Here is a 13,305-nt window from a genome sequence, read left to right as displayed (position 1 = left end):
AGTCATCATTTGTTGCATCACTGGAACTCTAGAAAAACCACTACAAGATGTTCATTACAGTGAAGCAAGTTTTTTTTGGTGTGTTTTTTATTTTTAAAGATTTATTATCCCTCAGTATTTCAAGCACTCTACAAAGAAATAGGGACAAGAAATTTTTGTACTATTTTTTATGCAAAAGTGCTGTCATCAAGAATGAACTAAAGAAGCCAGAGCCCCAAATTTACCAAGAAGCACCATCTAATCAAATCATACTCATTAGTTTGGAAGTATTTCAACAACTAACCACAAGAGATAGCATTAAATATTTCACAGCACCTTGTGCTGAATATTTCTTGTCTGAGAGTCACAATTTCACCTTGTTTCAGGGCCTGATCTTTGAAGATTTAACCTGCAAGTAACTGGGACTACATGAGCTGATGCACTGCTTGAATCTTCTGGAAAAAGTAATGAAATATTTTAACTCTCACATATACTTTTTTTTATCTGCTTGTTTCTTGAACTTTAGGGAAGTGAAAAACAAAACATGTCTGTATGAGCAAATGCTAGTCACCAGTCAATACAAGCAGAAGGGTCTGTCACAGTAATGGTATTAGTAAAACACAGTAAGTTCATGGACATACATAAAATGCAAAATGTAGCATACACATGAAGTTACTAGGCAGGTCTCCATTGCAGCCTGGGCTCTGTGTTATGTCACAGCAGGTCTGCATATACCCACCCTGGTGAGACACTGAAGCAGGAGAAGACAGAGGTTTTATCAAGGTGGCAGCTGGTCTCTTTCATAATGAAGAGCAAGACAATTCAAGGTACTGTTCCACACAGAAGAAAACAGCAGCTACTGCAATCTTTGCAGTTTTCCTTTAGTTGTCTTTAATTGTTATATTATGACTATAATTTTGAACCCATGTTCACCTTAACTAGAAATTAGGGAGGAATTATTTAATTTCCATAATAATAAAATAATGATGAGTATATACAACCCACAAGAGAATGGAAACCTAGTTAATTTATTATAACCTTGCCTAATGTGCAATGATAATGTTAAGTGATAGTGTCTTTGCAGGACCAGCATATGAGTTAATTTAAATTTATTAATTATGTTAAAAACTGTGTCACAGAAGGCAGTAAGGGCAGGGATTTCAAAGTTTTAAGTAATCCAATTTGAGGGAAGAGGGAGATTTCATAAGACGTAAAATGAAAAGTGCTTAATGAACAATCTAAAAATACGGTGAGCATAAAATGAGGACATGGCATGGACAGCTTTGCCTTTCTGCTCCAGTAGAATAGCATGGAAAGAGGGCTGGTAACTCCTGACACTTAGCCAATGTTATCATTTCACCCTAATAACATGTTTGGGCAGAGACACATTCTGAGGCCCAGCATAAAAAGGTAAAACAGTGATCATAGACCAGATTCACATGTGAGTATGGCAGATGTAGTAGGAAAGGAACCACAAGGGAAACCGCCAACATTGCCCAAATCTGGGATCTGTTTCATACGAGCCCTGAGCTAACTGGAGCCTCTTGAGCAGCATACAAAAGAGTTGCAAGAAGTCTACTCCAATCTTCCTCTTCACCAGTTTTCTTATGCATCAGGTTAGCAAGGCAACAACAGCAGGCCCAGACACAGTATTTCACTATTCAAAATTGGGAAATAATGATAGCAAGAATTAGACAAAGAAAATAAACACAGCCACAGGAGCAGCTGTTCAGCAGAAAAGCATTCATTTACTCAGCTGTGTTAATCTAAGCCCTTGTATCAGAGCAGGCAGAAGGAAGAGATGCACTCAGAGCACCACATGGCACACCATGCCCTGCTCCACCACACCATGTCCTCCCACCCTGTCACATCAGGAGGACCAAGTGACTGTAGCTATTTCCCCCACTTCTCTCCTCCATCACATCAAAACCTGAGCTTTCACACTGGACGCAAGTACTGCCCATGCTTCCCTGGTTTCCCTTCTGTTACTTGATTGCATACGTGCTCTCCACAACCACAAGCAACAGAACTCCAGCATCCTCATGTGACCACCTTGTGACCCACAACAGGAAAACCTGACTGACGAGCACCGTATCTTTTCATGCAGGGTGACCCAGTAGGTACAGTGTGCTGCCTTACAAACAGCTGTACACCCAGCTGTCTGGCACAGGGCAGGGCAAATGGGAGGGCAAGGGTGCAGAGCTCAGGGAGATGGCCTTTATAGCGTACTGGAGCTGCAATGGTAGCCTGTGCTGCTGAACTACAGTTTGAGCCAGCCTGTGCAAATACATGACAGCACAAAAGTGCGTAAATAAATCATAAAAGGATGTATAACTAAGTTACAGATCCAGACTGGACACCAAAGAAATATGAATTATCCAGAGCCTAATACAGATGGTCCGAGAGGCAAAATTGAAAGCATAAACCCATGGCAAACCACGCTGTAGCAGCTGGGCATCATTGCCCAGGCCTTGCCTTTGGAAATGCAAGTGTTGAGCAAGCTGTGTGTTGGAGAGGAAGTACCTGCAAGATATTTAGTCCTGATTCATGAGAGAGCAAGTGTTAGAGCAGAATTAAAATCGCTGTCAGTGGCTGCACTGCATTCTCACAACTTTAAAATCAGGACAACTTGCCAGCCATTGACTTATTCATGTGCCCAGAAACTCAGGCTACAAATTACTTTGTGTTATGTAACTCAAGGCAACAAGTACTGTCTTACTCTCTTTCTCTTGTGGCAGAGAAGCCATCAGTGAACCAGTGCTGAATGACATCATACAACAAAGACTATTTACCCTTAATAAAAAGTTTTATCAATACTCTTCTGCGCCGACTTCAAATGTGGCTTAGAGAGAAATATAAGTTCCTAGTAGCAGACAAAGGAGTCAGTAATATACAGAGCTGTTGACTGCTACTCTCATGGATTTCTATCTTGGTTTTTACCTACTGAAACATGACTCTAGATCTTTTTGCACAGCTCTTGACATGACTTTCGGTATAAATGCCTCATTCTCTTTTACCTTCTATTGAGGCCTTACATTCAAGCACATCTCTCTTCCCTCTCAGTGATGTTACTAGACACAACACTCTCAAGAGAATAATAGGTCCTTGAATGTATCAATCCCAGAGTCTAGATATAACTCTTACAGTACTACGATGAAACTGCAGTATTTTACATGCTTGCTATAGACAACAATTGCCAGACCATCTTTGTTACTCTGCACTTCAGTTACCACTTGCTAGATGACTTCAATTTCTCAACTTCCCTACTACCTGAAGCGATAACAAACTCTTCTTGCACTCAGCAAACTCACACCTTCCCTGTTCTGGAATAACTTCATAGACTCTAAACTCCCTTCACATCTCATCGAAAACCTATGTTCTCCCTCAACAAGCTGTCCCACAAATCTGACTCTGTCAACACAAGGCTCTTCTCCTCCTTACCTCTGTACTCCAGTTTCAGTACAGGGTACTTTAAAGACTTTAGGTTAGTCTTCACAACAGTCTTCTAAGCAAACTAGAAGATACAATCCACTTATCAACACAATACCAAATACTCTAATTGCCCAAGTAAATAAAACAATCAATTAATTACAACTTACTGCTGAATTATTGCCTCAGGAGAGCAATGAATTCCATGAAAGAAACATGAAATCCTGCTTAATTACTCAGAGTGTGAAAAACTTTTTACTATTCAATTTTGAATATGCTTCTTTTTCTTTTCCATTTAATGCTTTCTGGTTCTTGCACAAAGTTGCTGTTCTCCATTTATTTTCTTTATATAATCTATCATTTACATACGCTTTTATCTTGCACTAAGCTGACCCCCTCTCTTCTTCCATTGTCTTTCTGATCTCCTGAACAATCCTGGTAGCATCTACAAGTCACTGTGCTGCCATTTGCACTTACAAAGTACTGAATCTTCAATCACATTTAATAAATATTTTAATTAAAAATGGCAACGGAACGGTTTGTTCTACTCACACCAGTCTAGCAGTAAAATGGGAAACAGTGATGGGCAACCCAGCTTCATAGGTTTCACCAAGTAACAATTCTATTCCCTCCAAAGACAGCATTCCCTGAGTAGTGTTAAGAGCTAGCCTTTGTTGTTCCCCCTTGTCTTACACTAACACCATCATTAAATCTGAATCACCTGATATATGAATCCTTATCCAAACATTTCATAGAGTTCCAGGTTGGAAGAAACCAACTAGTGTGAATGGGCTCGTAGCCAGAGTGCTCAGGGCTGGAACACTGGACAGCATATGCTCAGGATCTACTTTACATTCATACAAAATACAGCTCTGAAACATCATGAGAATTTGTGGGTTTGTGGTTTTTTGTTTTCATTCCCCCCACTCCCTCCCTTCTCCTCCATTCCTGCAAGAAGGATCCATGTTTCTAAGACTGAGGTATGGCACCTTGCCAGTATGGTGTTTTCACAGCCTGACACCAAGCATGTGCTGCTTGCCCTATGGCACAATGTAGAGGCACTAGCCCTCCTTGGATAACAAGACTCTCCCAGCTGGAAGAGTCAGATTTAGCAAATTTTATATCCATATAATCTGTCTGGAGAAATCCCTGGAGTGAATTGTCTTTTCAATGAATTATCCTTTCAGTAGTGCCAGGTCTGATTTGACATGTTGTGGTTTGAGTTAGCAGCTTTAGGGAAACTTGTTGCCTGACCTGAGCCAAAGCAGTCTCTTGGCTATAAACTCAGCTATGTGCTTGAAGGAATACTCCTCTTATTCTTACTGCCAAACTCCCTTTAAGTCCACAGCAGGGAGAAAGGGGAAAAAAGAAATCTACATCCAGACACGGTGAGGTGTACACAAAAACACACTTCGTAGTCCTCAATTATATCACAAAATACTGTGTTCTTCAGACGCCACTAAGAAAAATATAAATTATCTGCTCCAGTATTGTAAGTTTCTGTGAAACACCAAGGAGTATTTCATTCAAGGTCACAGAAAGCTAACTGAAATACTGAAAGAAGCAAGCTAAGGATCAGCAAAAGAAAAATGCACTTTTTTTCACCTGTATAAAAGAGTTTCAGTTCTATTAACTGTTTCAGTACTAAGTGTTTCAGAAGAAAGAAATCAGTAATTACATAGTGGCTTTCAATACTATTCCTCCTTGCAGAGTTTGCTCCCTTTCATAGTGACTACCAGAAATTTTGGATTTTCCTTGATGCTTTCTCTTTCAGATGAAACTGCTGTCTTATGATCATTTTTCAGCAGAAGCACCTGTCCCACGAGCTCGTGGATGTAGCACGCAGCCCATGGCAGGACACAGGCCACTGCAGCACATTACAAGAAGGAGCAGCAGAACTGAGTATCTGCCCAGTTAAGAAAAAAAAGGAATCCAGATTTACAATAGCAAGGAAAACCTATAACTGTTTATCAGCATACTAGTCAGACGCGCAGTTCCCCTTTCACCAAGCAGCTGGTTGAGTTACCAGTGCTTTAGATCTCCTGAACAGACCAAAAAACCAACGAAGAGATTATGCCTCATTCCTGTTAGAGAATGAGGAGGAACAGCCATTCCTGTTCCATGAAAAACAGCAGAGGAAAACAAGGGAGATACTACCAATTCTACCGCCATTGAAGAGTAACTATCATACTCACTCCAGAGCATATAGCACGACTTCACAGACCCTTGTTCTCTTTTCTGGTCATGAAACACTGGTTAGTCCTTCATTGCGTGTAGCACTGAAGCAGCTGACAAATCAGAATTAAATGGACCCAAAATACCATTTACCACGTATTTTTCCTCAGATCAGATATTTTTTAGAAGCTTAAGAGGGCTTGATGGTATTAAAAATTCAGAGCTAGAAACCTATTTATTTTCTAGGGCTTTACTGCTACACGCAAAGCACAGGCTGAAGAATTCTTCTATGCAATTTGTTACGATTTGTATCAGCACAGTTCAGAATTTCAACAACCAAACAGCTGTCTTAATTTCTTTCCCTTGCATAGTTATTTTTCCAATACATTTTTGTAGGAGAGAATTACTCTGCTAGTTGAGAAAAGCAGTATAGCCAAGAACTTGTAAACAGCCCATATAATTTTCACATAAATGTGCATGACAAGCAAAAAAACCCACCAACTCTAGATAGATAAAATGTCCCTCAAAGCAATGTGCATAAACACAGTTTCAATGCCCTAGGAAAAAAAATGTCTGGCTAGGATATGAGAGAAAGACTCTTCTCTCCCCTACATCAAAACTAAAAGACACCTCACTTACAAACATTTCAATATCCAAGCTTCTTCTAGAAAGGAAAGAGGGGGGGAAAATGTATCTTTGGCTCTTCAGTCTGCACATTTCTATGTTTTCACACATAGAATGTTGCATAAACTCAAAAAAACTCTCTTGGCCATATGTTTCTTTCAGCCACTCCTTGGAAACCACGTAAATGTCTCTAATAAACATCTTGCTTAAATGTACATAGCCGTAGGACAGACAAGTCATCAGCCTGATGACATTCCAAAGTCCCAGGCTAATAACCTATGCCATCACAGGTTCTTTCACGTTGATCTGGACAACAAGGTGGGAGAACAGAATGCTGTCTCTTTCTATACTACTTATTCCTTGAGGAAATCAGACACGCCTCTGCACTGGTAGCGTGAGCAGCAGCACAACACGCTGAAACTGGGAAGAAATTGGAAGTGGCTTGGGAATCGACACTGCATTTGCTTTCTGACACATCAGATTTTAACAAAGACATTCTCGGATCCTGTATTTGGTCTGGCAATCAGCAAAGTCATTTTCTTGATATTAGGTAGTGCCATGGGGACAGAAAGGAAAGACTAGTAAAAACCCAACAGAAACACATGGAAGTAGAAAAGTCCACTTTGCACACTCAGTTCACCACTTTGTCGTCTCCTTTATGCTCCTTGGATCTTTCAAGTCGAGAAAAGGAGCCAAAATTGCCTAAATTCACACAAGAGAAAGAAAAGCTAGGGACTGACTAACCCCAGCAGTTCATAGAGTAAGCTAAGTGCCTGATCTTTGCAATCTGAGGTTATACCATGTGGATGCCTTTCCTAGTGACTGCAAACTGTGACTGCCTTTAACTTCAAGTTTCATGCCAGAATGACCAAATCGTTGAAAAACTAATAATTATTAAGCACCACCTGGTGAAATTATCTCTTTTGTATTTCAAATAGATACTTATCACCATTAACATCTGAAATCTTAAGCAGGTACATGATGCCATTGAAGTCTCACCATTAGGGTCTCTAAACCTCCAATAATCAAATTACACCTCCTCTTTCAGATTGACAGACAAAACTGTGGGGGGGAATGCTGATTAAGTTTCCTGAAAAAATAGTTTATTTTCACTATAATGCCATGGTACAAACAGTGTCTATAGACAGAGATTTTATTACTGCCTTTTTCTTCATATAACCACCATCTGCCAACGGTCAGGATATCTGACAAAGACTGGCAGCAAAGGAATTATTCCATTTGGAAAAAAAAAGAACAAAACCAAAAAACCAAACACCAAAGCAGTGTAGGTTTTGGAGTTTCCCTACACTCTGTTTAGGAATAGAATTGGAATTGCTTGAAAAGAAAAAGAAGGGAAGGGAAAGAGAAAGTGAAAAATCTGGGACAATAAGAATCTGGTGATAAAGTTACTGGTATAATGTGTTTGGGACTGGATCTCGGGTGTCATGCATCTCAGGCAAGTGTGTTTATCACTAAATTTCACTCTCAGCCTTTGTCCTATTGAAACTCCTCTACGTAGTGCCCACGCTATTCATTTGCAAGAAAGATAAGGCAGTCAGAAATGGCCTACAGCCCTTCTGGCACAGCTGCCTTCTCCCTTCTCCCTTTCATCATGCAAAAGCCACTCTGGGCCCAAGGAACACTTTGTCTAGCAGTAAATTGAATCATCTCCACGTAAAAAGAAGTGGAACTCTTTTTAGAGTAGCTTCACATTTGCTGTGTGTTCTGTCACTTTTCTTCCCAAGCCACAGTCAATCAATACCATTGCCAGCAAAACTCAAGTCTTCTCTGGAGGGACAACAGCAGCTCAACAGTATGAAGGTGTAGGCAGGGATCACTGTCATTTTGCCTGCTCTGTACTTATTACATAAGGACACATTTCGTTCTCTGTCCTGGCTATGAAACTCTCCACTGACACCCCAGTTACTGAAGACTTGAGTGCCCCCCTTCCCATGACATGTACTTTATGCAGCCCAGCAGCTGCCACACAGAGACACTACATCCAAAAAGCCACCTGTTAGCTCAGTAGCTGTGAAAAGGCTACAGACCTCATACCGGAGAATTTCTTTAGTCAAAACATACTGAAGTACCTTGCTTAGTGCCCTGATGGGCAGATTTAACTAGATGACAGTTTAACACCCATACTGAGGGGATAAAAGGATAGCCCTGGCTTCCCAGTGCTAGTCTGACTATCTGCCAACAACTTCATCCAACATGTGACAGGTCAGCTGGTGGCGCATACTCCACCACTGGAAATGCTCCCAGGGCAAGGCACACACGGTTGGCTGGATAACACCTCATTATCACAGCACTATGTACATACAGAAATGGAGAGGCAACTCCCACTGCACCTCCTCAAACCATTAGCAGATGGAACCTGAACTATCCACCCATTATTTATGCCATGTTGCTTCTTTTTGGGCAAGTATTATCATTACTATCAAGTACACATATTGCAATAATGCCCAATGGCTCCCTCCAGACAAAACTGGCACTAAATTCTGTCAGCACTTCATTACAGCTTGACCTTACCTTCCATTCTGCATTCATAGCTGTCATCTGCATGCTTTCTCCATAATGAATGTCACAAAGGACATTACCATCCAATCTGTGATGGTATTTCATGGTATGTTTAAGTTTTTCTTAACAACTAGGTCAGCCCAAATGCGGTGGCATTAGTGCAAGAGAGTGAAGTCTTTGACCTGAGTTACAGAGGCAGCAAGATATACCACCCAAATACACTAGCTCTAACACTAATACAGTTTTAATTTTTTCCCAAGAGTCCATAGCCTTTACCACAAGCTAAGCAGACCAGTTAACAACTACAACCCTTGAAGAAAAAAAGGGTGCTCTTCACTGATCTCAAAAATCATTAACTCTAAGGCCACTAGCTGCTGGCAACAGGATGACTAGGTTTATCCATAATCTCACCCTGCCTGGCCTTATTAAATATTTAGCAAGGAGGATTTTAGCTGTAAATACCAATGAGAGGACTTAAGCACTCTGACATTTAAGTTCCTCTTTTTATTAGAGGGCAATCGTCTTTAGTCAATTTATCTATTGTCTTCTTTTTGTTTAACAACCCAACTGGCTTTCATCTTTACTCTTCCATTTCAGATCTCTGTCAGGTTTATAGCTAAAGGTAGGGGCTCTAGGCACCCTAACACAAGGCAACTTCTCTTAAAGGATCAGGCTGGCACCCTGACAGTACAGAATCACAACTCTTTGACTACTGAAAGCTTTTGACCATTGAAAGTACACAAAAAGCACAATCTGACTCCTTCAGGAGAATGAAGATTGTTTGTCTCATTAAAGAAGTCATATTCTACCAATTTGTATAATTTTCTACCTGTCTACAGAAATACCTGTAAAGTACAATGGGGAAAACTGATGAGAACATGGGCTCAACAAAACTCAAGAAGAGAACACACATCCTTACATGCTTTCACAGAACTTCCTAAGAGTGCTGGGCTTTTCCTGGTTGCGTCTTTGTCGAAACCAACGTTGAATGCTGCGCACATCCCAGTCCAGCTGCTTGGAGAGACCCTCCAGCCTCTTCTCATCTGGATGCTATAGAACAGAGAAGTGTAAAAATTAGTTTCTTGCCCAATTGTATTAATGCTTTAAATTTAGAACCACTATAATTGACTCTTGACTTCTTATCAGGGCTGCCTGAGAGACACATGGATACACAGAAATATGTTCACAGAAATCTCTACTGGCAGATTCCCACCAAAATACCTTTACAGTGACTGGTATTGATCTAGAAGAACAGATCCTGTAATACGACACACAGCTCATTACTAGTAAGAAGCTTAAAGGGGACAATGGGTTAAAACTTGTTTGAAACTTGGAAGTGAAGGTAAGTAGGCATAAAATGCCATGCACCTCTTGAGCAGCGGGTCTTACAAACACCCCGCTGCCTGACACACAGTGTGCCTGTTCCATCCTCCTACATCAGGATCTTTGCCCTATCATCTGTTGCAGTAGTGAGGATGGTTTGACTGGCACAGAAAGAAGACAAATCCCATGTTTGTGAATTTTAATGTTAAAAAATGAGGTCATTAAACAAAGTGACAACTTCAAAAGGAAAATCACTTTGACAACAATGAGAGAGAATTTTTTTCTGTAAAATTAACTACACACAAATATTCTGCAAAGCAGAAAATGTGGAACTCTCATACCATCAGCACAGCTGTAAACCAGTGCAGAGGTAAGGTAAGGCAAAAGAAAATAAGTCTGTCCTTAATTTTAAGAGCAGTACAGGCCACATCTTCAATCATTCAGCAATTCTACATGTACAGCACAGCATGAGTACTAATTACATATTTCTCCCAATCACATTGCTTTTTAAAGAAACAGAAAAAGCTTTTGGACAATGTGTTTTCTGGAGTTTTAGCTTTATTTCTGCAAGCCAGTTATATAATTGAATGAGATACAAGAGCTCTCACGACAAAAACTTCTTAGATGCTACAAGATATAGAACAGCAAAACTTTGGTCAGGCTGAAGTTTTGTCTATCAGCCTCCATGAAAACACAAAAAAAAAGGGAAATGAGACAAGAGAAGGATAAAGTATTTGCTGTCTATCTCAAAGAAGTTTTTTAGTCAACCAAAGTAGCCATTAGTTTATAATGGAAGGTTAAGAAAACCAATGTCTGTAACCTTAGAAAACTCAAATACTTGATGCAGCTTTTAGGAGTTTGACTAGAGAGAACTGTTGTATGTGATTCAAAAAAGGTAGTTAGCTAAACTGGACAGTTTCTCTGAGAGTAGCTACCAGATTCTGCTGGAGCTCCTCTGGACCTCTTTGCCCTCACAGGGATTTCAGGCCCTCTGTCAGACTATCAGATTCTACAAGGAAATATTAAAAAAAAAAGAAGTAGAAAAAAGAAAAAGACCACAAAAACCCCACAACAAACAAAATCCATCCATTCATCTGAGTCTGAGAGAGAGCATGTGCTACAGCCTTCAGAAAGAAAGTATGTACAAGTCCCTCCCTGAAAACAGGACAAAAGCTACACCAAGTGCCATGGTGATCTCAGGAGAGGGTGGGACACACAGGCAAGGCAGATCCACAGAATATTTCACTGTCTGTGGCACTGAACCCAATTTTGCCCTCTAAGTCTAATACTTTCTGTGGCATGTCCAGCTGCAGCCTGGAGCCAAGGTGGGACTGAAAAGCTCCTGCAGAAAAGTTTAGGATGCTTCAAAAAGTATGGACAGAATGACAGAGTTGGGATGCCACATGGTGGGATGCCACATGGTGAGAGATGTATAGATAGAGATGTAAGTTGTGGGTGAAAAACTTGCACAAAAAAAAAAATCTGCAAGCTCTATTATTCAGTCAGTTTCTCCCACTTTTCTATCTTCTCCTGTAGCTGGGATACCAGCAAGACACCAGTGCCCTGTGCTCAGGCAGTCCCCTAGAAGGAGTAGCTCTAAGTTTCATGGAAAATACAGTATCAATCGTACTGGCTCAAAATTAACTTTTTTTTTTTTTTTTTCCAAAAAACCCAAAGATTTTTGTGGAAATTTCTAACAGATAAGAAGCAAAAAAAGAGTAAGTGGCCATACGACATCTACAAAGTGTTTCTGTGAAAATTTTGTGATTAAAAGCTTACAGGAGGTGTCACAAAGGGATGCACAACTGCTCAATCTGGCATACTAATGGTGTCCCCAGTATTAGCATTTCTGATTTTAGGTGTAAAAATGCAGCACTCCATTTATCTATTAGCTTTGCTTTATTCAGACATAGTTTGTAGCACAATATCCCACTTTATAATGTAAATATTTTAGTTAGACACTACCTTTGTAATAGCTGTGAAAACTTTTTCCAGAATAGCATTAGGTTGAGCTTTCTGTGGTCCATTGGCTTGGACTTTAAGGCCTAAGGCACAAGGTTTAGCAATGAACCTGTGAGAAACAGAAGAATGAGAAAACAGGTGAAATCCTTCAGTTATTTACTTCCTTACTGTTATCAATCAATGACATGTGGTAAATGGGCAAACATTATAACCCTGCCAACAAAAACAGTACTTAGCTTTCCAGCTCAAAAGCAAGCTCATACAGGCAATTACATTGCAAAATAAGTAACATCACTTTGAAGGATGAAAGGAACTCCACAGAGCACATGAAACAGAGGATTTTCTTTCATGTTGTGAAAAAAGAGATTAGAACAAAAGCATGAGAGGAATGCCTCCTAGAGAAGCAGCAGCTAATGAAAAGAGCAGGGCAACTTGCAGAAATGAAGAGCACATAAGATTATCCTCCAAACAGAGCCTTTTTCGTAAATCAGTTTCCAAAGTAGCTACTGCCTCAGAACTCCTTTTGTACAATGGAATTTCAAAATCCTGAAAGACAGCAAGCACTTAAGCTGCCCAATCAACATAATTTTCTAGAAGCATAAAGTTTACATGGTGCAGAGCCACAGCAATGCTCTGCCTCCAAACTCTTCTGCTAAAATAAGAAGCTGTCACAGATCCTAACACCAGTCCATAAGTTCTCTGATACATTTTAGAGATGAATTGCATAGTTTACCTTACATATACTCAAAGACCACCATTCTACTCATTAAAAACTAAATAATTTGTAACTGTGAGTCCAATTCTGGAATTCCCATGAAAGCTACAAACTCTGTATAGGAATCATATTCACGTATGAATACTATGAACTTCTACCATCTTTGAACTATGTAACTCTTGATTTTACTTAAGAGACTTCTGTTTCCTAAAACTTCATTTACCAACAAGGACCAAAACAACAGTAGGTAGTTTAGTTCCACGTTTATCCAGTTGAATGACCACAAGGTATTAAAAATCATTACATTCTTATCCACAAACAAGTCCCATTTTAAGCACTTTCTTTTCTCCTTTACTGAGTGAAGGAATGGGATATCCAGGATATAACTTCAACAGAAAGGCAGTTCCCTAAATGTGCTAATTTAGATGAAAAGAAAAAAATCTGGTAAAGTCAAAAGCAGATAAAAAGGTCCAGTTAGAAAAAATTCGACACAAAGCAATTCCAACAAGCTTCATGCTGAGCTGATCTTCATTTACATCTAAGCAAACCAGCTGGGTTTGCTTAAATGACATTCTTAA

At 39.9% G+C, this 13,305-nt stretch overlaps 1 protein-coding gene across 1 annotated transcript in view; it reads right to left on the bottom strand.

Annotated features, from left to right (window-relative positions):
• CERS6 (ceramide synthase 6) overlaps nt 1-13,305 on the bottom strand; it is a 109,347-nt gene that overhangs the window by 63,423 nt on the left and 32,619 nt on the right. The window contains exons 2-3 of the mRNA XM_027733724.2: nt 12,016-12,121; nt 9,647-9,777 (exon numbers count right to left, since the gene is read on the bottom strand). Of these exons, the coding sequence (XP_027589525.1) occupies nt 9,647-9,777; nt 12,016-12,121 (237 nt within the window). The remainder of the gene's footprint in view (nt 1-9,646; nt 9,778-12,015; nt 12,122-13,305) is intronic.

Source organism: Pipra filicauda, unplaced genomic scaffold (assembly GCF_003945595.2).
Source record: "Pipra filicauda isolate LSUMZ 115617 unplaced genomic scaffold, ASM394559v2 scaffold5_size6683894_pilon, whole genome shotgun sequence".
In the NCBI taxonomy this organism is placed as follows: Eukaryota; Metazoa; Chordata; class Aves; order Passeriformes; family Pipridae; genus Pipra; species Pipra filicauda.
Note: the sequence above shows the minus strand (reverse complement) of the source record. Positions and strands in the feature narration are given on the sequence as shown.